The sequence below is a fragment of the Oncorhynchus gorbuscha genome, linkage group LG11 (genome assembly GCF_021184085.1).
Source record: "Oncorhynchus gorbuscha isolate QuinsamMale2020 ecotype Even-year linkage group LG11, OgorEven_v1.0, whole genome shotgun sequence".
Taxonomy (NCBI): domain Eukaryota; kingdom Metazoa; phylum Chordata; class Actinopteri; order Salmoniformes; family Salmonidae; genus Oncorhynchus; species Oncorhynchus gorbuscha.
This window is the reverse complement of record NC_060183.1, coordinates 75,540,567-75,564,332: the sequence shown is the minus strand read 5'-3', so window position 1 is coordinate 75,564,332 and position 23,766 is coordinate 75,540,567. Positions and strand designations below refer to the sequence as shown.

At 43.1% G+C, this 23,766-nt stretch overlaps 1 protein-coding gene and 1 non-coding gene across 3 annotated transcripts; one reads left to right on the top strand and one right to left on the bottom strand.

Annotated features, from left to right (window-relative positions):
- Nucleotides 1–3,927: 3,927 nt before the first annotated feature.
- trnaa-agc lies at nucleotides 3,928–4,000 on the top strand. Its single transcript has one exon. It is a non-coding gene; the product is annotated as a tRNA-Ala (tRNA).
- Nucleotides 4,001–16,159: 12,159 nt separating this feature from the next.
- On the bottom strand, nucleotides 16,160–21,900 carry LOC124047969. 2 transcript variants are annotated; one of them, XM_046368328.1, is made up of 6 exons: nucleotides 21,762–21,900; nucleotides 19,814–19,949; nucleotides 19,326–19,441; nucleotides 19,017–19,092; nucleotides 17,107–17,220; nucleotides 16,160–16,966 (listed from the first exon to the last, which is right to left on the bottom strand). In XM_046368328.1, exons 1-6 carry the CDS (start codon nucleotides 21,826–21,828, stop codon nucleotides 16,918–16,920), a joined length of 558 nt encoding a protein of 185 aa, XP_046224284.1. In that variant the 5' UTR covers nucleotides 21,829–21,900; the 3' UTR covers nucleotides 16,160–16,917. The 2 variants fall into 2 exon arrangements, with proteins under 2 accessions (XP_046224284.1, XP_046224283.1); XM_046368327.1 differs by lacking the exon at nucleotides 21,762–21,900 and adding an exon at nucleotides 21,001–21,751.
- Between the last annotated feature and the right edge of the window lie 1,866 nt (nucleotides 21,901–23,766).

Sequence of the window (23,766 nt, the reverse complement as noted above, 5' to 3'; positions counted from 1 at the left end):
TTTGATGTGCTTTGAGGTGATGGTTGCCATTGTTGTTGTAACTCATTATGTTACCAGTTAGTTTACCTGAGACCTCACCCTACCAGTTAGTTTACCTGAGACCTCACCCTACCAGTTAGTTTACCTGAGACCTCACCCTACCAGTTAGTTTACCTGAGACCTCACCCTACCAGTTAGTTTACCTGAGACCTCACCCTACCAGTTAGTTTACCTGAGACCTCACCCTACCAGTTAGTTTACCTGAGACCTCACGCTACCAGTTAGTTTACCTGAGACCTCACGCTACCAGTTAGTTTACCCGAGACCTCACCCTACCAGTTAGTTTACCCGAGACCTCACTCTACCAGTTAGTTTACCCGAGACCTCACTCTACCAGTTAGTTTACCCGAGACCTCACGCTACCAGTTAGTTTACCCGAGACCTCACGCTACCAGTTAGTTTACCCGAGACCTCACCCTACCAGTTAGTTTACCTGAGACCTCACCCTACCAGTTAGTTTACCTGAGACCGAGACCTCACGCTACCAGTTAGTTTACCCGAGACCTCACCCTACCAGTTAGTTTACCTGAGACCTCACCCTACCAGTTAGTTTACCTGAGACCTCACCCTACCAGTTAGTTTACCTGAGACCTCACCCTACCAGTTAGTTTACCTGAGACCTCACCCTACCAGTTAGTTTACCTGAGACCGAGACCTCATGCTACCAGACCCGAGACCTCACCCTACCAGTTAGTTTACCTGAGACCTCACCCTACCAGTTAGTTTACCTGAGATCTCACCCTACCAGTTAGTTTACCTGAGATCTCACCCTACCAGTTAGTTTACCTGAGACCAGTTAGTTTACCTGAGACGAGACCTCATGCTACCAGTTAGTTTACCTGAGATCTCACCCTACCAGTTAGTTTACCTGAGACCTCACGCTACCAGTTAGTTTACCTGAGACCTCACCCTACCAGTTAGTTTACCTGAGACCTCACCCTACCAGTTAGTTTACCTGAAACCTCACACTACCAGTTAGTTTACCTGAGACCTCACACTACCAGTTAGTTTACCTGAGACCTCACCCTACCAGTTAGTTTACCTGAGATCTCACACTACCAGTTAGTTTACCTGAGACCTCACCCTACCAGTTAGTTTACCTGAGATCTCACCCTACCAGTTAGTTTACCTGAGACCTCACGCTACCAGTTTACCTGAGACCTCACCCTACCAGTTAGTTTACCTGAGACCTCACCCTACCAGTTAGTTTACCTGAGACCTCACACTACCAGTTAGTTTACCTGAGACCTCACCCTACCAGTTAGTTTACCTGAGACCACACCCTACCAGTTAGTTTACCCGAGATAATTGACTCTGCTTTGCAGAGTTGGATATTCAGTTTAGGAGGTGACTTAAGTCAATTCATGGACTGTTGTATTGGATGATTGTTGCTGAGTGAACTATCCTGGTTAAATCCAAAAGTAAAAAAATTAGATGGTGGTGATGATGATGATGATGATGATGGTGAGGATAGTGATGATGATGGTGGTGATGAGGAGGATGATGATTATGATGATGATGGTGATGATTCACCACCACAGTTAGTTTACGAAATAATTAAACATTTTGTAGTGTGTGAAATTTAATCTAATGTGCGATTGCTTTGACTATTGTCATGCGTTCATTTTGCTACAGTGTGTCAATTTATCTGATTATCAGCTGCTGTCAAACATGTAAGTGTGAAAAGACACATGAATTCTACTAGATAAAACGCCAAAGTAAGTATTGAGTTTATGTAGTACGTTAGTATGGGTATTCAGATCCGGCCAGTCACTCTCTGAGTCTATGGTATGGTTGTGCACAGGTAGCTCTTCTGTTGGACATGTTGACACAGCACTGAGACCACAAAACCATCCTTCTTAGATCCTTAAATCCCCTCCAGACATGTATAAAGGAGCACAATGCCATGAATAAAACAAACCTGGTGATAAAAAGGCGATGAGGCATTCATTGCGTTGAGTTAACTTAATTGTGGTGGCAAGACAAAACCAAGCCTTATTGTGAAACGCTTAGCAGGTAGGTAGGATACACATGCAAGAGGGCAATAAAATGAAAACCTTTGAGAGACAGAGAGGAAGAAATAGCAGAGAGAGAGAGGAATAAATAGCAGAGAGAGAGAGAGAGAGAAAGAAAGAGCAGAGAGAGAGAGAGAGAGAGAGAAAGAAAGAGCAGAGAGAGAGAGAGAAAGAGCAGAGAGAGAGAGAGAAAGAGCAGAGAGAGAGAGAGAAAGAGCAGAGAGAGAGAGAAAGAGCAGAGAGAGAGAGAAAGAGCAGAGAGAGAGAGAGAGAAAGAGCAGAAAGAGCAGAGAGAGAGGAAGAAATAGCAGAGAGAGAGAGGAATAAATAGCAGAGAGAGAGAGAGAGAGAAAGAAAGAGCAGAGAGAGAGAGAGAGAGAGAGAGAAAGAAAGAGCAGAGAGAGAGAAAGAAAGAGCAGAGAGAGAGAAAGAAAGAGCAGAGAGAGAGAGAGAAAGAGCAGAGAGAGAGAGAAAGAGCAGAGAGAGAGAGAAAGAGCAGAGAGAGAGAGAGAGAGAAAGAAAGAGCAGAGAGAGAGGAAGAAAGATCAGAGGGAGAAATAGCAGAGAGAGAGAGAAAGGGAGAGGAAGACAGTTTAGTATAGTCTATTCACTCATACAAAGCCTGACATAGATCTTTCTTATCAGGGTGAAAGTCAAACACTATTTGAACCAACCTGCCTGCGGTTGTGTTTGGTTCTATTGTTTCTTCTATTCTACTGACCTGTTGAAAGCAGTGTGTGTTTACCATAAAACAAAACACTAGTGTGCAATGTTGTCATGGACTCTACTTACTGGTTTGGATGGACACCACTTACTGGTTTGGATGGACACCACTTACTGGTTTGGATGGACACCACTTACTGGTTTGGATGGACACCACTTACTGGTTTGGAGATATATAGGTCCACTTGAAGCAACAGCTAGTTGTTCAAGATGTCAGAGAACATAACATCACTAGTTCTATTTACTAGTTAGTTTTGATTGTCATGCAGTGATCTGCTAATAAATAAATAATAACTTTATAGCCTAATGAAGGTCAGTATACTTTTGTTTTGTTACTAACTAAACTGCAGTGACATCCACAAATAGCACTGGGTAATTGGTCTTAACAGATAAAAGGTGGGAAGACAGGATACAGTTACAGGGCATGTGGCTTCTAGGAGTACAACAACGATACTAACATATCCACAGATACCTCAACTCTCAGGGTATATTTCAGATTAGTTTTTAATCCAGTTTCAGATCAATATCTGTGTCCTCATTTAGTCTTTTGTCTGTCATGGAAGAATCAATACGCCTGGGAAATAGCTCAGGGTTTTGGGAGCTCTGGGCAAAGCTGTCCCCAGTCCTGCTTCCAAACTGTGACACCACACATTATGCAGGGATGTGCAAGACAGTACACTAGCTAACCTTGGTGTACTATCAATACTGTGTGTCAATAGGTGTTACAGTATGGCTCTAGTCTAGATAATAATACTGTAATATTATGGAACACCTTTAGAAGATCTCTGTTACTACAGAGTTTTTACATTTACAGCTGGTACCTCTCAGCCGTATGATAGGCCTACACCTGTCAGATGCCATGGTTGCATTATTTATGGAAGGGTTTGGATATATTTTTTTTCTCTCTCTCTTAGCATAAGCACACAAAAAAAACTAATCACAAGTACAGGGATTGAACCTGCAACCTTAGCATTGACGGCACCACACTCTGACCAACTGAGCTAACCAGCCCAACTTGCCAGAAATGACAGCTGTTACGGGTCATGATGGCTCAGCAACTGCTAGCGAGTAAGTTACCAAGTAAGCCAAGAGGATCCCGTGGCCAGGGTGGAAGCTTCTACAATACTCCTTGTGGCCACTTCTAACAGCTGGGGAATTAGCTCAAATGGTAGAGCGCTCGCTTAGCATGCGAGAGGTAGCGGGATCGATGCCCGTATTCTCCAAGGTACATTATTTTGTCACACACATTCTCCATACCCTCATACACTGCACTCTGGACAAAAGATCCCTCATTCACAAAAACAGATGATCAGCCGTGTGTCTCATTGTGTGTTGATATCACACAAACAGATGAACATCTGTGGCGTGAGATCAGCCGTGTGACTCATTGTGTGTGTTGATATCACACAAACATATGAACATCTGTTGGCGTGAGATCAGCCGTGTGTCTCATTGTGTGTGTTGATATCACACAAACAGATGAACATCTGTGGCGTGAGATCAGCCGTGTGACTCATTGTGTGTGTTGATATCACACAAACATATGAACATCTGTTGGCGTGAGATCAGCCGTGTGTCTCATTGTGTGTGTTGATATCACACAAACAGGGAAGCAGATATTTGTGTTTGTGGCAGATGTGTCGAGGCCGTCAACTGTAAACAGAGAACGTATCGGGTGTCCTTGCATGCCTGAGATGACGGGTAGATTCCCCCTGCACCAATCTGGGTAAGAGGTCCCACTGCACCCAGTAGTGTAGTGGTGCCCGGAAAAGTGAGTTTACTCTAATTTTGCCCCAAAATATCAAAACGCCCGCCGGTGAAGGAAAGGCGCCCCGTGTGAAAAATTATATGAAAAACAGTGACATACACTCTAAATGACCTAAAAATTATGAATCCCATATTGGTCTTTCACAGTCAGTCCAATCTAAGCTGTACTGTGGAAGTAGGCTAATAGTAGTCCTACTATAATGAAACAAATAAATGAGGCTGTTTAAGGAGTCAGGAATTCACAGGTTTCAGATTTTGCCATTTTTTTCCCATGTTTTCACTCTCAATCTCACTTTTTTGATATAGAAAAACAGCTAAATTGGATGTTAAGTCCACAATGCTTAAACCACATCAGGAGAACACTTTTGAAGACTGGGAAAAATCAAAAACGTTTTGATTTTGGATTGTAGATTCAACTGTACAAACACCTACCACTGTTATTTGGTTAGCAGTGTGCACATGAGAGGGAGTCGCCACTAGATTGATGAAAATAATCATGATATATTTTTCCCAGGTGGGCATAGGCTACTTATAAAGACTTCTTCATATGCGTTATCCTGTTCTAAGGGTTTTCTTTCAACTTAATTTCATTGTCTAGCAGTCAAATGCATTTCCCTAGCCACATTAGCAACCCATGAAAGTTGTTGCATCTTTAAATCTCCCCTCTTTCAAAATTTTGAACTATTATTTCCATCTCTGTCCATGAAACAGCTTGCATGTGCAGTGCACATTTTAGAATGGTGTATTCCCGCAAATTGCATATTGGAACGTTTGCATGTAGGCCTACCACCATGTGCACATTGCTGCACTTAAAACGTGAAGAAATATTGGTTTATCAACATTTTAAGCTAAACATTCTGATCTGTTCCATCAGCCTTATTACTTTATACGGCATATACCTCCACTACACTACTTTGATAAGCATCGTGGGGATTAAGAAGTGAGTATACGGCATATACCTCCACTACACTACTTTGATAAGCATCGTGGGGATTAAGAAGTGAGTATACAGCATATACCTCCACTATACTACTTTGATAAGCATCGTGGGGATTAAGAAGTGAGTATACAGCATATACCTCCACTATACTACTTTGATAAGCATCGTGGGGATTAAGAAGTGAGTATACAGCATATACCCTCCACTATACTACTTTGATAAGCATCGTGGGGATTAAGAAGTGAGTATACAGCATATACCCTCCACTATACTACTTTGATAAGCATCGTGGGGATTAAGAAGTGAGTATACAGCATATACCTCCACTATACTACTTTGATAAGCATCGTGGGGATTAAGAAGTGAGTATACAGCATATACCTCCACTATACTACTTTGATAAGCATCGTGGGGATTAAGAAGTGAGTATACAGCATATACCTCCACTATACTACTTTGATAAGCATCGTGGGGATTAAGAAGTGAGTATACAGCATATACCTCCACTATACTACTTTGATAAGCATCGTGGGGATTAAGAAGTGAGTATACAGCATATACCTCCACTATACTACTTTGATAAGCATCGTGGGGATTAAGAAGTGAGTATACAGCATATACCTCCACTATACTACTTTGATAAGCATCGTGGGGATTAAGAAGTGAGTATACAGCATATACCTCCACTATACTACTTTGATAAGCATCGTGGGGATTAAGAAGTGAGTATACAGCATATACCTCCACTATACTACTTTGATAAGCATCGTGGGGATTAAGAAGTGAGTATACAGCATATACCTCCACTATACTACTTTGATAAGCATCGTGGGGATTAAGAAGTGAGTATACAGCATATACCTCCACTATACTACTTTGATAAGCATCGTGGGGATTAAGAAGTGAGTATACAGCATATACCCTCCACTACACTACTTTGATAAGCATCGTGGGGATTAAGAAGTGAGTATACAGCATATACCTCCACTATACTACTTTGATAAGCATCGTGGGGATTAAGAAGTGAGTATACAGCATATACCTCCACTATACTACTTTGATAAGCATCGTGGGGATTAAGAAGTGAGTATACAGCATATACCTCCACTATACTACTTTGATAAGCATCGTGGGGATTAAGAAGTGAGTATACAGCATATACCTCCACTATACTACTTTGATAAGCATCGTGGGGATTAAGAAGTGAGTATACAGCATATACCCTCCACTATACTACTTTGATAAGCATCGTGGGGATTAAGAAGTGAGTATACAGCATATACCTCCACTATACTACTGACGGCACCGATCTGGGTAACAGGTCCCAATGCTTCCTATGCCCATTACCTCTCCTTGGGCTGGTCAACGCAAACGTGGCAGTGTATTAGGCATTACATTACACTTCATTCCCTCTCCTTGCAGGAAACCCAACATACAATTAAGAATTGATTAATCCATGATCAATGAGCTCCTATTTTTATCTGTGTTCCATAATTGTTGTATATTGCATTGTAATAAAAGTTGTAAGGACCAAAAACCAAATGTAGTTGTTGTAGGCCTATAGGCTGTTAATGCAGACAGACACTCACACCAATGACTGTCCCTTTGTGTTGTTGACTTGGCTGACATTAGAATGTTTAGCATGGTGTTAGTGCAGTTGTCAGAATGATCAATCCCTTCATTTTGTGGGGCCACCGCAGTAAGCAGCTCTCCACAGCCTTTCCCAGCTGATCCGGGATGTCATCACACATGGGTGCACGCTGCCTGGATACAAATGTGTCACATAAACATACAAACGCACGCACACACACAGGAATGAGAAGGGCATAGAAAGCAGTGGGACCGGTTACCGCTTACCTCTTACCCAGATTACCTTTTACCCAGATGACCACTTACCTCTTACCCAGATGACCACTTACCTCTTACCCAGATGACCACTTACCTCTTACCCAGATGACCACTTACCTCTTACCCAGATGACCACTTACCTCTTACCCAGATGACCACTTACCTCTTACCCAGATGACCACTTACCCAGATGACCTCTTACCTCTTACCCAGATGACCACTTACCTCTTACCCAGATGGCCTCCTGCCTCTTACCCAGATGGCCTCCTGCCTCTTACCCAGATGGCCTCCTGCCTCTTACCCAGATGGCCTCCTGCCTCTTACCCAGATGGCCTCCTGCCTCTTACCCAGATGGCCTCCTGCCTCTTACCCAGATGGCCTCCTGCCTCTTACCCAGATGGCCTCCTGCCTCTTACCCAGATGGCCTCCTGCCTCTTACCCAGATGGCCTCCTGCCTCTTACCCAGATGGCCTCCTGCCTCTTACCCAGATGGCCTCCTGCCTCTTACCCAGATGGCCTCCTGCCTCTTACCCAGATGGCCTCCTGCCTCTTACCCAGATGGCCTCCTGCCTCTTACCCAGATGGCCTCCTGCCTCTTACCCAGATGGCCTCCTGCCTCTTACCCAGATGGCCTCCTGCCTCTTACCCAGATGGCCTCCTGCCTCTTACCCAGATGGCCTCCTGCCTCTTACCCAGATGGCCTCCTGCCTCTTACCCAGATGGCCTCCTGCCTCTTACCCAGATGGCCTCCTGCCTCTTACCCAGATGGCCTCCTGCCTCTTACCCAGATGGCCTCCTGCCTCTTACCCAGATGGCCTCCTGCCTCTTACCCAGATGGCCTCCTGCCTCTTACCCAGATGGCCTCCTGCCTCTTACCCAGATGGCCTCCTGCCTCTTACCCAGATGGCCTCCTGCCTCTTACCCAGATGGCCTCCTGCCTCTTACCCAGATGGCCTCCTGCCTCTTACCCAGATGGCCTCCTGCCTCTTACCCAGATGGCCTCCTGCCTCTTACCCAGATGGCCTCCTGCCTCTTACCCAGATGGCCTCCTGCCTCTTACCCAGATGGCCTCCTGCCTCTTACCCAGATGGCCTCCTGCCTCTTACCCAGATGGCCTCCTGCCTCTTACCCAGATGGCCTCCTGCCTCTTACCCAGATGGCCTCCTGCCTCTTACCCAGATGGCCTCCTGCCTCTTACCCAGATGGCCTCCTGCCTCTTACCCAGATGGCCTCCTGCCTCTTACCCAGATGGCCTCCTGCCTCTTACCCAGATGGCCTCCTGCCTCTACCCAGATGGCCTCCTGCCTCTTACCCAGATGGCCTCCTGCCTCTTACCCAGATGGCCTCCTGCCTCTTACCCAGATGGCCTCCTGCCTCTTACCCAGATGGCCTCCTGCCTCTTACCCAGATGGCCTCCTGCCTCTTACCCAGATTGCCTCCTGCCTCTTACCCAGATTGCCTCCTGCCTCTTACCCATATTACCTTTTGCCCAGATTACCTTTTGCCTCTTACCCAGATTGCCTCCTGCCTCTTACCCAGATTGCCTCCTGCCCCTTACCCAGATTGCCTCCTGCCTCTTACCCAGATTGCCTCCTGCCTCTTACCCAGATTGCCTCCTGCCTCTTACCTTTAACCCAAATTACCTGTTACCACATATCTGTTACCCTAATTGGTGCAGGGGGAATTTAGCCGACATCTCGGGCATGCGAGGACACCCGAGACACTATCTTTTTCGAGTTGGCGCCCTCGACACAGCTGCCACAACCCCCCCCCCAACAGCCAACCATATGTCTGCAGGGCAAGGTGGGAGTTCTCCTCTGTGCACCCTGTTTCGTTTGTAGGCTATTATTTTTTTCTATACACTTCTAGGTGTCCACTGTCTATCAACGTGCACAGGCCTAGACCATGATAATGACGATGATGACATGCACTAACTGAGCTCCATATAACTTGGGTAATTTCAGTGTCGTTTCAGCCAGTGTAGTTTCAAGAGCATTTTGATGTAGCACTCTGTCAGAAATATCTTAAAGTTTAGGCTATGGGGCTCGTACCTGGGATGGTTGCTACTGAAGCAGCACACGTTTTTTTCGACAGTTAAGAACACATTTTTATTTACAATGATGGCTTACACCGGCCAAACCAGGCGGACACTGGGCGCCGCCCTATGGGATTTCCAATCACGGCCAGTTGTGATACAGCCTAGATTCGAACCAGGGTTTCTGTTGTGACACCTCAAGCACTTAGATGCAGGGCCTTAGACCACTGCACCACTCTGCGCAGCAAGTGATGAAGACCCTTTTCCGATCGATACAAAGTGAAAACTGTCTAGTCCCTGTTAGAGAGGAAAATCATAAACCTTTAAAGTCATAGGGTCTAATTCAGATTGTTCCCTAATATATAATTTACTTTATTCACACCACAGCAATGGCGATAGAAAATACAGGTAATGTTGCTACCTTACATTTCCTCAACTTTAACCTATAAAACACATGAACCAATTAAGGATAGCTATAGTTACCAGCCAGGTCACCCGTGATTTACAATCCAGTATTCGATGTGGAAACTGGTCACTAGGGTCAACCGTGAGCCCCATTACCTTCAAGTAGGTTTGATTGTCACATGTAATTTATCTGCCAACCCCTATTCTTCAAATCACTGTCTTGGTAAGCATAGGAAAAATGGCTTTGCCTCACGGCACAAGCTGTATGGAGCTTTTCCAATGTCCAGCATGAACAATGTCCATTGACTCAACATAGAAAAAATATGAAAACTGATTTAATAGGACTTCCATATTCCTCTGGCAACGAGAAAAGAGCAAAGCCATGACCTTTGTGATTTTGCCACCCCCCATATCTTATACTGTATATGGGTCATTATCCAAAGAGATACAGGCTTTTTGTCTCTGGTAGCATAGATTAATTCTATGTAATGGAATGCAATGTTTCAAAATATCTGAAAAATACATCACTAAGATATGTTGTTTCATTGGGTAACCATCCTTTAACACTGATGAAAGCATTCTGTTGCATGCCAGCTGCATTAATGACAAGGATGCTGTCCGTAATTGAACAGGGTGGAAATTCACTGAATCCCGTATACCTGTAAAGACAAGCCGCCCAGCTGTATTCTGCCAGCTAGCGATTCTGCCATAATCCAAAGTCAACATTCCATTTGCTTAAAAATCTAGATTGCGTCCCAAAAGGCAGCCTATACTCTATAGGCCTTGGGCAAAAGTAGTGCACTATATAGGGAACAGAGTGCCATTTGGGGCACAGACATTGAGAGGGAATGTTCCAATCATGCCCTGACACTGAAGACAATCAGTGTTCCCCTCTGTACATCAAAGCCTTGAAGAGCCCTGTGTTGGCTTGTGCGCTCCAACGTATGCGCGTGTAACAATTTCCATAACCTGCCAAGACTGTAGACCTCGTTAGGCTCTCATCAAGACACGTTTCAGATTTCATCTTTGATAACCATATCAGCAATAAACCTTTCCAGAGCAAATCATGAAAACATGAATGATGTCCTGAACAATGTTATATTACCCTTTCCCATTGGGTAACCCAATCTGTTTGTACTTGAGCAGCTGCGTGTGACATTGTACCCAGTGATTCTGGCCTATTAGAGTACATCTCCGGTACACTAACGTTAGCAAGCGAGGTCAGATGCATCCGATTGGTGTATTGATGCTGGACAGGACCCAATGAAATCTTCCCTCTGGCTAAAAACAGCTATCCTATTAAATAACTAGTTTCCAATTATATGGGCTAAAACCTCTTAGATCACAGAGCACTGGACCAACTTGTCACAGAGATGCCAAAGGGATATTATTTCCTTTTTCACAGTATCTTGCCAACATGGGTCATATTCACTAGACACCAAATGGAAGAAAATGGACAGAAACAGGGAGTAACTACCTCAACATGTCTAATAAGAACCTCTTGCTGTAGTTTTCCATAGCAAAACAGCTTGGTATGGTGTGTACCAATGAATACAACCCAGAACTGAACTGTCCAGTTCCAGCAACTACTCTCAGTGTACAAAACATTAAGAACACCTTCCTAATACTGTTTTGCAACCCCCCCCGTAAACCCAGCAGCGTTGCAGTTCTTGGCACAAACCGATGTGCCTAGCAACTACTACCATGCCCCGTTCAAAGGAACTTAAACCTTGAGGCATTTGTGTCTTGGATTGTGTATGTGTACCATTGAGGGTGAATGTGCAAGACAAAAGATTTAAATGCCTTTGAACCGGGTATGGTAGTAGGTGCTAGGCACATCGGTTTGTGCCAAGAACTGCAACGCTGCTGGGTTTGCGTGGGCCAGCATCCCTGGGGAACGCATTCAACATCTTGTAGAGTCCATGCCCTGACAAATTGAGGCCGGGGGGGGGGGTGCAAAACAGTATTAGGAAGGTGTTCTTAATGTTTTGTACATGGAGTGTAGTTGCTGGAACTAGACTGAAAATTACAATGTGAAAATCAAATATGAGGCAGCACAGTTTGTTTCAGGGTTGTATTCATTGGTACACACCATACCAAGCTGTTTTGCTATGGAAAACATTGTGCAACTACAGCAAGAGTTTCTTATTAGACATGTTAAGGTAGTTCCTCCCCGTTTCGGTCCATTTGGTGTCTAGTGAACATGACCCATGTTGGCAAGATACTGTGGAAAGGGTAATAATATCCCTTTGAAGGGAGAAGATGGAATTTTTAAGCCTTGAGATAGTTGAGACATGGATTCTGTATTCGTAGCATGCAGAGGGTGCATGTGCAAGACAAAAGATTAAACATTCCAGTCTTCTCCACTGATTGAAGTGGATTTAACAAGTGACATGAATAAGGGATCATATCTTTCACCTGGATTCACCTGGTTGGTTTATGTCGTGGAAAGAGCAGGTGTTCATAATGTTTTGTACACTGTGTATAAAGCCATTTGCAATAGCTTTGTTACTTCACTATGGATCTTTGCTGTGAATGAAGAGAAGCAGTTTCCTACATTCACAGTTGCACTAGTATGGCTGACAAAGCGAAATACAAATCTGTGAGATATATTCTCATTAATACAAAGGACTAACCTGTGTACCATTCTGTTAGTTCTTTGCTGTTTCTTCTTATCTGCAGGGTTGTGTGTGGTTGGTGAAACTATATCGCCCCCCGATGGAGATTTGTGGTTAAAGTCAGTCCAAAAACAAGTGATTAGATTAGATTGCGAAGCTATTAACTAACTCTAATAAAGCAATTCTTATAAACAAACACTTGTCAAAATAGCTTAATTCCAGTTTCAGCTTAAGATAACCTCCTGTTTTATCTGAAATCGAGTCCTACATTTAACTGCTTAGCTGGCTAAGTAAAGCATAGTACATTATGAATGTCGTATCTTGTACGGCACAAATGAACTGATAAAGTCTATGAGTCAGAGACTAAGTGTTTAGTAAACAATACAACAGTGTTAGAGCTGAGGTTGCATTAACATAGAAAAACAACTGAACAAGTAAACACGTCTCTTGTGGAGGCTACAAGACATGGAAAACTACTCCTGAATAATATTAAAGGTCCTGCTATGTGGATTGTGTGTGTGTGTGCGTGTGTGTGTGTCACACCACAATATCCTGATTGAAGAGTTTTTTTTTTTCAAAACACATCTCTATTGTCGGATGCCACTGAGGCACTTTCAGTCTAATTAAGAACCCCTCGTTTTGGCACAACGTGACGCAGAGAACCCAGAGCCCTTTGTGGTAAAGACTGCAGTTCTTCTGCAATTAGTCACAAGCAACAGTCAGCTACAGTTTACAAGACAGAGTGATACACGTGACAGGAAGGCCCAACAACTTCTTGCTATTTCTCCTACACACACTTTCATTTGATAAACTGAATTGCAAGAGATGCAAGTGTGGGTGTTCAATGCCAAAGCTTTGTACGAGGAATTAATTATGCATTCTCATTCATAAGTGCTATGAAGAGGTCTAACCACAACCGGGATATCTTTGATTAGGTGTTACTCATTCGCTTTGATGCGGTTCTGCAAAGCTATTACCATTACAACACAGCCGTATCAAAGCTACATTAAAGTGTTACAAGTCACACAAACAAAGTCATAATTTTTTATTATTAACAGCAAAGTTCCCATTCAATCCATGGTTGGAACCATTTATAGATAAACCTAATATACAGAAGACAAAGTTGCCTGAGATTGCGTGTGTCAAAAATTATGACGTTGTACTATAGCAACCACTCTGTAATGAAACCAGTGGAGGCTGGTGGGCGGAGATATAGGAGGACGGGCTCATTGTAATGGCTGGAATGGAATAAATGGAACGGTGTCAAACATGTGGTTTCCATAACTGATGTGTTTGATACCGTTCCCTTAATTACATTACGATGAGACTGTCCTCCTACAGCGCCCCCCACCAGCCTCCACTGAATGAAACTCATGTACCCAGCAACATTGGAGACAGGATAGACACTCACAGAACATCAGCAAAGACTGTAGGTGATCTCGTAGTACATTTACACTGGTGCATCTGAGTGTCTTTGTACTTTGTTCCATTAACCACCCACATGTAAGAGCATTGACGTTCCATCAACCACCCACATGTAAGAGCATTGACGTTCCATCAACCACCCACATGTAAGAGCATTGACGTTCCATCAACCACCCACATGTAAGAGCATTGACGTTCCATCAACCACCCACATGTAAGAGCATTGACGTTCCATCAACCACCCACATGTAAGAGCATTGACGTTCCATCAACCACCCACATGTAAGAGCATTGACGTTCCATCAACCACCCACATGTAAGAGCATTGACGTTCCATTAACCACCCACATGTAAGAGCATTGACGTTCCATCAACCACCCACATGTAAGAGCATTGACGTTCCATTAACCACCCACATGTAAGAGCATTGACGTTCCATCAACCACCCACATGTAAAAGCATTGACGTTCCATTAACCACCCACATGTAAGAGCATTGACGTTCCATCAACCACCCACATGTAAGAGCATTGACGTTCCATTAACCACCCACATGTAAGAGCATTGACGTTCCATTAACCACCCACATGTAAGAGCATTGACGTTCCATCAACCACCCACATGTAAGAGCATTGACGTTCCATCAACCACCCACATGTAAGAGCATTGACGTTCCATCAACCACCCACATGTAAGAGCATTTAAGTGCCCTTGAGTACTTGAACAGGTTTCTTGCTTAAAAAGGTGACCTTGGTAAGGAACATTTTATATCACATTAACAGAGTGTACAAAACATTAAGAACACCTGCTCTTTCCATGACATAGACCAACCAGGTGAAAGTTATGATCCCTTATTGATGTCACTTGTTAAATCAATCAACTTTAAAATCAGTGTATATGAAGGGGAAGAGACAGGTTAAAGGATTTTTAAGCCTTGACACAATTGAAACATGGATTGTGTACGAGTGCCATTGAGAGGGTGAATGTGCCAGATAATACTTGCCTCTGAACAGGATATGGTAGTTGGTGCTAGGAGCATCGGTTTGTGTCAAGGTCTGCAACGCTGCTGGGTTTTCCACGCTAAATAGTTTCCCAGGTCACCTCAAGAACAGTCTACCACCCAAAGGACATCCAGCCAACTTGACACAACTGTAGGAAGCATTGGAGTCAACATTGGCCAGAATCCCTGTGGAATGCTTTCTACACCTTGTAGAGTCCATGCTCGCAGAATTGAGGCTGTTCTGAAGGCAAAAGGGGGCTCAATATTAGGAAGGTGTTCTTAATGTTTGGTATACTCAGTGAATATGCTACCATTTTAAATGGTGAAATGAACAATGAAATACCTGTTTTGAATAGAACAGTATACTTGTAGTGAACTCTTTACTTAATATGTTCACTTAATGTCATTTGTCTCACTTCATTCTAAGAGGTCATTGCACCTCTATTTGTTGTAATTAAGTCTTTATTTGTCAGGGCATATCATACTCAAAATAACTTTATTGTTGTTGTTGACATTTTTGACATTTTTATTCTGATACCCATTATGTATTTGTACTATACTTCTTATTTCATTATATTGAATGAAAGGTTCATTATCTGAATTTCATTGATACACTAAGCTGGCAAATGTTGTCAAGCAGAGAGAGAGGTGATACTGTAGTAGTTACAGTAACAAGTCCTATCGAAAAGGTGATCTTGTGCAAATGTATCTAGGCAAGTCAGTTAAGAACAAATTCTTATTTTTAATGATGGCCTAGGAACAGTGGGTTAACTGCCTTGTTCAGGGGCAGAACGACAGGAGGGGAGGCTACCTGCCTCTCTAACCACTAGGCTACCTGCCTCTCTAACCACTAGGCTACCTGCCTCTCTAACCACTAGGCTACCTGCCTCTCTAACCACTAGGCTACCTGCCTCTCTAACCACTAGGCTACCTGCCTCTCTAACCACTAGGCTACCTGCCTCTCTAACCACTAGGCTACCTGCCTCTCTAACCACTAGGCTACCTGCCTCTCTAACCACTAGGCTACCTGCCTCGCTATAAAGATACTACATCTGTATGTGCCATTTTTCTCAACATGCTCCAAATCTTGGTTTGCAGTAGACTTGAAAAATGTGTTAATGTCAAGTTACAGCTAAATAATATTACTATTTTTGTTCAGCACTTCAAAAGGGATCTGTTAAGAAAATTATCAGGTAATTTTTGGTGGATTAAATGACTGACCGAAATATTCATGATATTTCACCAAAAAAAATGTTGATTTTGCATGAATGACTCGGGTGAAAGATGTGTGAAACAATGAATGCACAATCAAAGGTTCAGGACATAAGAAAGGGCATTACAAGTGTTAGTTTTGTTCTTAGTTATATTCCACTTACTTCTGAAAAATGCACCTAAAAATAAAACACTGGTAAAACCCGCAGAAAGTTTTTACAGAACAGCTTAAATGACATAACCAGTCTTAGCAATGACACTCACTCTCTTTTTGGTTGGGAGATTGAAGGTCTCTGGTGTCCTAATACTCTCGTTACATTTCATGCTAGTTAATATGGCTCCATGGGGACTCTAGTGAGCCTAACCAAGGCTGATAGTTTACGCTACAGTAGCATGTGTAACCTCAAGATGAAGGGCTTTCAAATAAACATATATTTCTAAGTACTTGGTAGGTTGGCAAATGAAGTATTTGACAGCACATGCAGAATCATTTTAAGGTCAAAGATGTGGGTCTATGATGTATAGTTTCAAAGCAGCCCAACATGGTATTAAAGTAGCTCTGATCACAGCCGAACATGGTTTTAAAGTAGCTCTGATCACAGCCGAACATGGTTTTAAAGTAGCTCTGATCACAGCCAAACATGGTTTTAAAGTAGCTCTAATCACAGCCGAACATGTTACTAAAGTAGCTCTGATCACAGCCGAACATGGTACTAAAGTAGCTCTAATCACAGCCGAACATGTTACTAAAGTAGCTCTGATCACAGCCGAACATGGTTTCTTGTTCATTAATACATACAGTACATTTTGGTCATTTATCCAGAGCTCTTATCCTGAGCGACACATTCAGGCAGAGCAACCTGCTAGAAAGTATCGTCTGGTTGATGATGATCAGTGGTCGAACAGCTGATAAATTACCACTCGATTAAGGCGAGGAAACCTAAAGAAAAGCAAGTGAAAGTACAATTAACTGTTCAATAGACTTACAATAATAATCATTCACAGGACTGACCCATGTTACAGTGTCTAACCTGCCTACAGTAACAGTCAGGGGGAAACTGATCAGAGCTCTCCTTGTACCTGAAGATGGCTCTCAGTCTCTCATCTCCCAGCCATTTCCTGCAGAAGCCATAGATGATGAAGAGGAGTAGGCCTCCGGCAATGGTCCCAAAGACACTCTCTGTTACAGAGTCACTGAGACAAACACACTATAAAAGCTCAAGTTTTTTTTTTTTTTTACATTTCATGTAATTAAACCAAACAAACATTGTTCATCTGTTGTGATGAACTGTATTTCATTTAAAGTTGAATAGATGGATTAAATGTTGAATAGATGGACATTTTTCACTTTTCTACGGTGAGGAAATAAACTGCAATTTTCCATGTAAGTTGTTCATTTGACTTCACTGCCATTAAACAAGCAACTTCAGAATTGTTGCGTTGTTGACTCTTTCTGATGCAGGGATAAACATGAGATAAACATGAGAGCAGAGTGCCAATGGATCTGAGGCTGCAGGCTTCATGCTGCATTAGCAGTGGCTGCTTGCTACAAACCATCCTGACTTACCAAAGCTTGATGCTGTTGACTGTTTATGCAATACTGGCTAGATGGCTCAGGAGTCATGCTATCTGCTCTCTGTCATTTGCAAGTCATCAGTATTCAGATAAACAACACCCCCGTCCATCCGTCCACCCCCATACACACAAACACCCCCCATACACACAAACACCCACCCACACACAAACGGCCCAGGTTGACAAGCTGGATAATGATGCTCCCCATTTGTCACCTCATCACAACAAAGAGAATGTAAACATGGATTCAACAACTGTGCACTTGCAGTAGAGTTTATGGTTATGAGTGAGTCAGTGAAGTTTTCAATAAGGTGGTGTCATCAGTCACTGCAAGTAAGATTTGTTCTTACAGAATGGCCCAGAGGGTTTTCGTGATGCATAACGTAATGTGACAGATCAAGAATTAACAAAGTTGTCAAACCGGTATAACTTTCAATAAAACTTCATACACTGACTATAAAAGGTATGGGTTGGTTGGGAAATTGTCAGAACAGTCAATATATAAATGAATTATTGGTCTTTGTATAAAAGGAATTATCACATTGCAGTAGGTTAATTGACATTATTGATTTCATGAATACTTGGAGGACCAAATCAAGACGCAAAGAGTACTTCTGAAGTGTCCTAAGGGGGTAAAGCTTTTTCCAGATCAGATCTGAGTCTTGGAGTTTCCCTTTCCTGTTTACAGTTGTGATGCAGTCATTGAGTTGACCTATCCTCGTCACGCTCCCTGACCACCAGTACAAAAATGGGCCTCCAGCTGTTTAGACAAGGCCACTTTTATCAGGCAAAAGTGGATAAAATCCCACTGTTTTGATTTCATCAGAGAGGTTATAAACAAAATTACGTACATCATATACGCACAACACTATCCCTCGTCTTAAAGGAGCAACTGAACATCAGTGATAAGATACATTCTGGGAATTCAATATGGCACAACTATTGTGGGGAATCATGGGAAATGTAACACCTGTGCTTGAAGTTTACAGAAGAGATAAAGTTCAGCTAGCAACTGTATGAAAACTAAACTTCCTCTACTAGAGAGGAGAGAAATGTTATGGCAGATGACCAGAGCATAAATGAATGCATGTTGTGGCATCAAGGTGCTGTCTATCCACCTAAAAATGTAATGAACTATTCTTAAATGAAAATATATATATATATACAGTTGTCATGTTGTTAACAGTAAGCTTACTGGTAAACTCGTATTATCCTCTCAATACTGTATAGACGATGCAGGCATATCTAAAGTCAGCCTCAGCTTGTTATTGGACAAAAATATATGTATTGTGCCCTCTAGTGGCATAGAGAAATCAATTCAGCATGAACATGTCAATGGCTACACTCATTAAGTCCCTGATTCACATCCTTATTCTGGTCATTTCATTGTTTAGCATCCAGAGAGACAAGCTTACGTGTTGTTCTGATTCGCATGGCTTTCCAGCATGGTCACCTGGTTGGTGGTTGATGGTGGAGGGGTAGTTGGTGAACCTGAAGTACAACAAGACAAATGGTAGTAGTGGAAGATCACACATCCCCATACCGTCAGCCTTGGGAGTTACTGCAAGCCAACACTGACATGCCAGATCACACTGTCCAAATTGAGTAATAGATCAATATATTGAGCTAAGCAAATAGAGTATACTTCGAATATATTTGGAGCAATAAAAGTACTGCGTAACCCCGTCCTAGTGTTGACTGATTCTCATTACAAGGTCACTCACCAGGTACAACACTGATGCTCTGTGATTTGTAGACTCCCTCTGATTGGTCAAAGCAGGTACATTGGAATGAGTGTGTCACCTCCTCCGTAAGGTTCAGAAAAAGGAAGGAGCCCGAGCTGAGAATAAACAACAAGTAATAGCATTTTCAATTGATTATAATCACAGGCAAACATTTTGAATTGTGAACATGACTCATCAAATGGTTCATTGAATTGTTAAGAGGGGAACATAGAAATATACATGTTGTACATAAGCCTAATGTTCCTACACAAGACAGTAATTTATAGCCCTATAGTTGCTGTCCCTAACCTCCCTAAATCGTAAACATGTCGATTGAGGCAGATTAAAAACTGTAAAAACACTGTGAGAACTAGTGATGTGAAAAGGGCTTTGATCAAAACTGTGGTTAAAACACATAGGAAAACTAATGCATCTGAAATTCACCATTATTTAATCTACTGCTGATCAAGTGCTCTTTAAACCTGCACCTGGGCAGAAGAAAGATGTCCACCTCCTGCGCCCACTCCACAGCCACGAGCAGTGCACACTGGGTAATCAAGCCACCACCGCCGTCCCATGTGACTGTGACGTCGGGGCCATATGTCACCGCCACCTTCAGAGTGACTTGATGAATCAGGAAAGAACAGTAGAGAGAAATATAAACAATAGGATGATGCACAAAGGATTCAACAGAACCACTCAAATACATTTCAATATTAAATCGACATATTTAATTTAGATAATTCTATAAATTATATGTTCATGTAGAGTGAGTGTACAAGAAATTAGGACACCTTCCTAATATTGAGTTGCACCCCCTTTTGCTCCGAGAACAGCCTCAATAGATCAGGCAATAACTATACAAGGGGTTGAAAGCGTTCCACAGGGATGCTGACCCATGTTGACTCCAATGCTTCCCACAGTTGTGTCAACTTGTCTGGATGTCTATTGGGTAGTGGACCATTCTTGATACACACGGGAAACTGTTGAGCGTGAAAAACCAAGCAGAGTTGCAGTTCTTGACACACTCAAACCTGTGTGCCTGGCACCTACTACCATACCCTGTTCAAAGGCACTTAAACCGTTTGTCTTGCCCATTCAACCTGTGAATGGCACACATACACAATCCATGTCTCAATTATCTCAAGGCTTAAAAATACATATTTAAAAAGGAGTTAAATTTCACAGTTAGCCATTGTTATGTAAATGCAGGCTGAAAAGTACCAGTGGCCAAGCTTTGGCCCCAAGTGAGAGCAGGGCTGGCCGGAGCCACGGCCCAGTGAGACACCGGTACCGGCAGGAGTAGATGGAAACAGAAAGGTATGAGCCTTTTGAGTAAAACACTGGGTAAATCCTGTATGGAAATGGTGAGTCTGACTGACTGTGGGCTATTTATGTTCACTTCCAGGGGAATATGTGACTCAACAATAACCACTTGAGACACTAATTAAGATACTGTCCTGAGCATAACAGTATATGAGCATTCTAACAGTATAGAACAGCAGGTAGCCTGAGCATTGTGAGCAGATAACAGGTAAAACAGCAGATAAAAGCAATGTTTTTCAAAACCTGAAAGACCCTAGTTTGCGTTTGATATTTCTGCTGCACTAAATACAAGTACAAAACATCATATTACATAAATCATACTATTAGGGAATCTAACACAAATTGTTACCTGTGCAACAGTTTAGCTTCAGTCCCTCTCCTCGGCCCCTACCTGGGCTCAAACCAGGGACCCTCTGCACACACCGAAGCATCGTTACCCATCGCCACAAAAGCCCGCGGCCCATGCAGAGCAAGCGGAACAACTACTTCAAGGTTTCAGCAAGTGACATCGCAGATTGAAACGCTATTAGAGCGCACCCCGCTAACTAGCTAGCCATTTCACATCGGTTACACCTGCATTCATTTAATGAGGTTATTGTTATCTTATTGGATAAGAACACTGCCTGTGCACATCAAATCAAATTGTATATGTCACATGAGTAAAATAGAACAGGTGTAGAATTTCTAACGAGCTCTTTCCCGAACAATGCAGAGGTAAAAAGTATCACTTTTTTTTAGAGGCATGAACCTGAAAAACTGGTACCTGGTTGATGCATTCTATTATGAGGCTTAGTTGACGTTAAAATTCAAACAGATACAAAAAAAACAAGCTTTTAGATAATCCTTCTCAAATTCGTCATTCCAGTTGTCTATAGATTCCAAACACACCAAAGCGCAACATTTATATCACACACATTCCTCACAAATCTGAGGCGTGTTCAAAAGTTTTGTAGACTGAACTGTTACAGTTAAAAACACCTTGAGGTCAGCAAGTTCCTTTCTATATAGAAAGCAAACAAATCTGTAACGTTCAATCACTCATTCCACTTCGCTCTTACACTAACAAGCATTGAAATGCAGCTCACGCATCCAAAAATCATCCGTATTCACCTATGCGGCTTCCCTGGACACCAAACGTTATAAATCCAACCACGAGTGCGAAACTGGGTACAGACATAGTCACCTGTTCTGATTCATATCTGAAGCAGATCTAATTGGAACAGCTCACTAATCTCACATCTCAGAGGTGTTTCCCAGGGTGCATCACTCCCAGGGGGGACGCTGCTGCTGCCGCCACCCGTTTTGCCTATTGACAGGTTGACGTTGCCACTTTTGGAACCAGTAACCACCTAAGGGGAAAATAAAACAGTGGGCACGTTACAGGCTGGCTACATCGCAGACGACCATTGATGCAATGTCTGCAATGTAGTCGGCCTGGAACGCGTCCGAAGACGGGTTTACGCTTACATGTTTTACTACTTACTAGAACATGAATATGAAAACACATCACGTATTACAATAAGATTCACATGCAAACATTCATTCTGCAGGACAAATCACAGAGAAAGAATCATATGGTATAGAACATGGATCCTCAACTAGATTCAGCCAAAGGACGGTTATATTTCTTGAGTGAATGGTCAGGGGGGCGGGAAATTAATTACAAATTATTTTTGACTGCAAGTAGCCAAAACTGAAAATATGATTTTAGTCAAATATTATCTAACCTTGCTTACAAATGTATATGATCACATATACAGTATCGCTATTATGGTTCAGAATACTTCGTAACAGATTTCCAAAATTAAAATAACTTGGAGCTGGTTTGCCGGTGTTTTTTTTATTTTTAAATGTCCAACAAGAAAATAAAATGTTTTATTATACACTGCTCGAAAAAATAAAGGGAACACTTAAACAACACAATGTAACTCCAAGTCAATCACACTTCTGTGAAATCAAACTGTCCACTTAGGAAGCAACTCTGATTGACAATAAATTTCACATGCTGTTCTGCATATGGAATAAACAACAGGTGGAAATTATAGGCAATTAGCAAGACACCCCCCAATAGGGTAAATAGAGGAGTGGTTCTGCAGGTGGTGACCACAGACCACTTCTCAGTTCCTATGCTTCCTGGCTGATGTTTTGGTCACTTTTGAATGCTGGCTGTGCTTTCACTCTAGTGGTAGCATGAGACGGAGTCTACAACCCACACAAGTGGCTCAGGTAGTGCAGCTCATCCAGGATGGCACATCAATGCGAGCTGTGGCAAGAAGGTTTGCTGTGTCTGTCAACGTAGTGTCCAGAGCATGGAGGCGCTACAAGGAGACAGGCAAGTACATCAGGAGATGTGGAGGAGGCCGTAGAAGGGCAACAACCCAGCAGCAGGACCACTACCTCTGCCTTTGTGCAAGGAGGAGCAGGAGGAGCACTGCCAGAGCCCTGTAAAATGACCTCCAGCAGGCCACAAATGTGCATGTGTCTGCTCAAACGGTCAGAAACAGACTCCATGAGGGTGGTATGAGGGCCCGACGTCCACAGGTGGGGGTTGTGCTTACAGCCCTAAACCATGCAGGACATTTGGTATTTGCCAGAGAACACCAAGATTGGCAAATTTGCCACTGGCGCCCTGTGCTCTTCACAGATGAAAGCAGGTTCACACTGAGCACATGTGACAGACGTGACAGAGTCTGGAGACGCTGTGGAGAACATTCTGCTGCCTGCAACATCCTCCAGCATGACCAGTTTGGCGTTGGGTCAGTCATGGTGTAGGGTGGTATTTCTTTGTGGGCCGCACAGCCCTCTATGTGCTCGCCAGAAGTAACCTGACTGCCATTAGGTACCGAGATGAGATCCTCAGACCCCTTGTGAGAACATATGCCGGTGCGGTTGGCCCTGGGTTCCTCCTAATGCAAGACAATGCTAGATCTCATGTGGCTGGAGTGTGTCAGCAGTTCCTGCAAGAGGAAGGCATTGATGCTATGGACTGGCCCGCCTGTTCCCCAGACCTAAATCCAATTGAGCACATCTGGGACATCATGTCTCGCTCCATCCACCACAGTGTCCAGGAGTTGGCAGATACTTTAGTCCAGGTCTGGGAGGAGATCATCCTCCA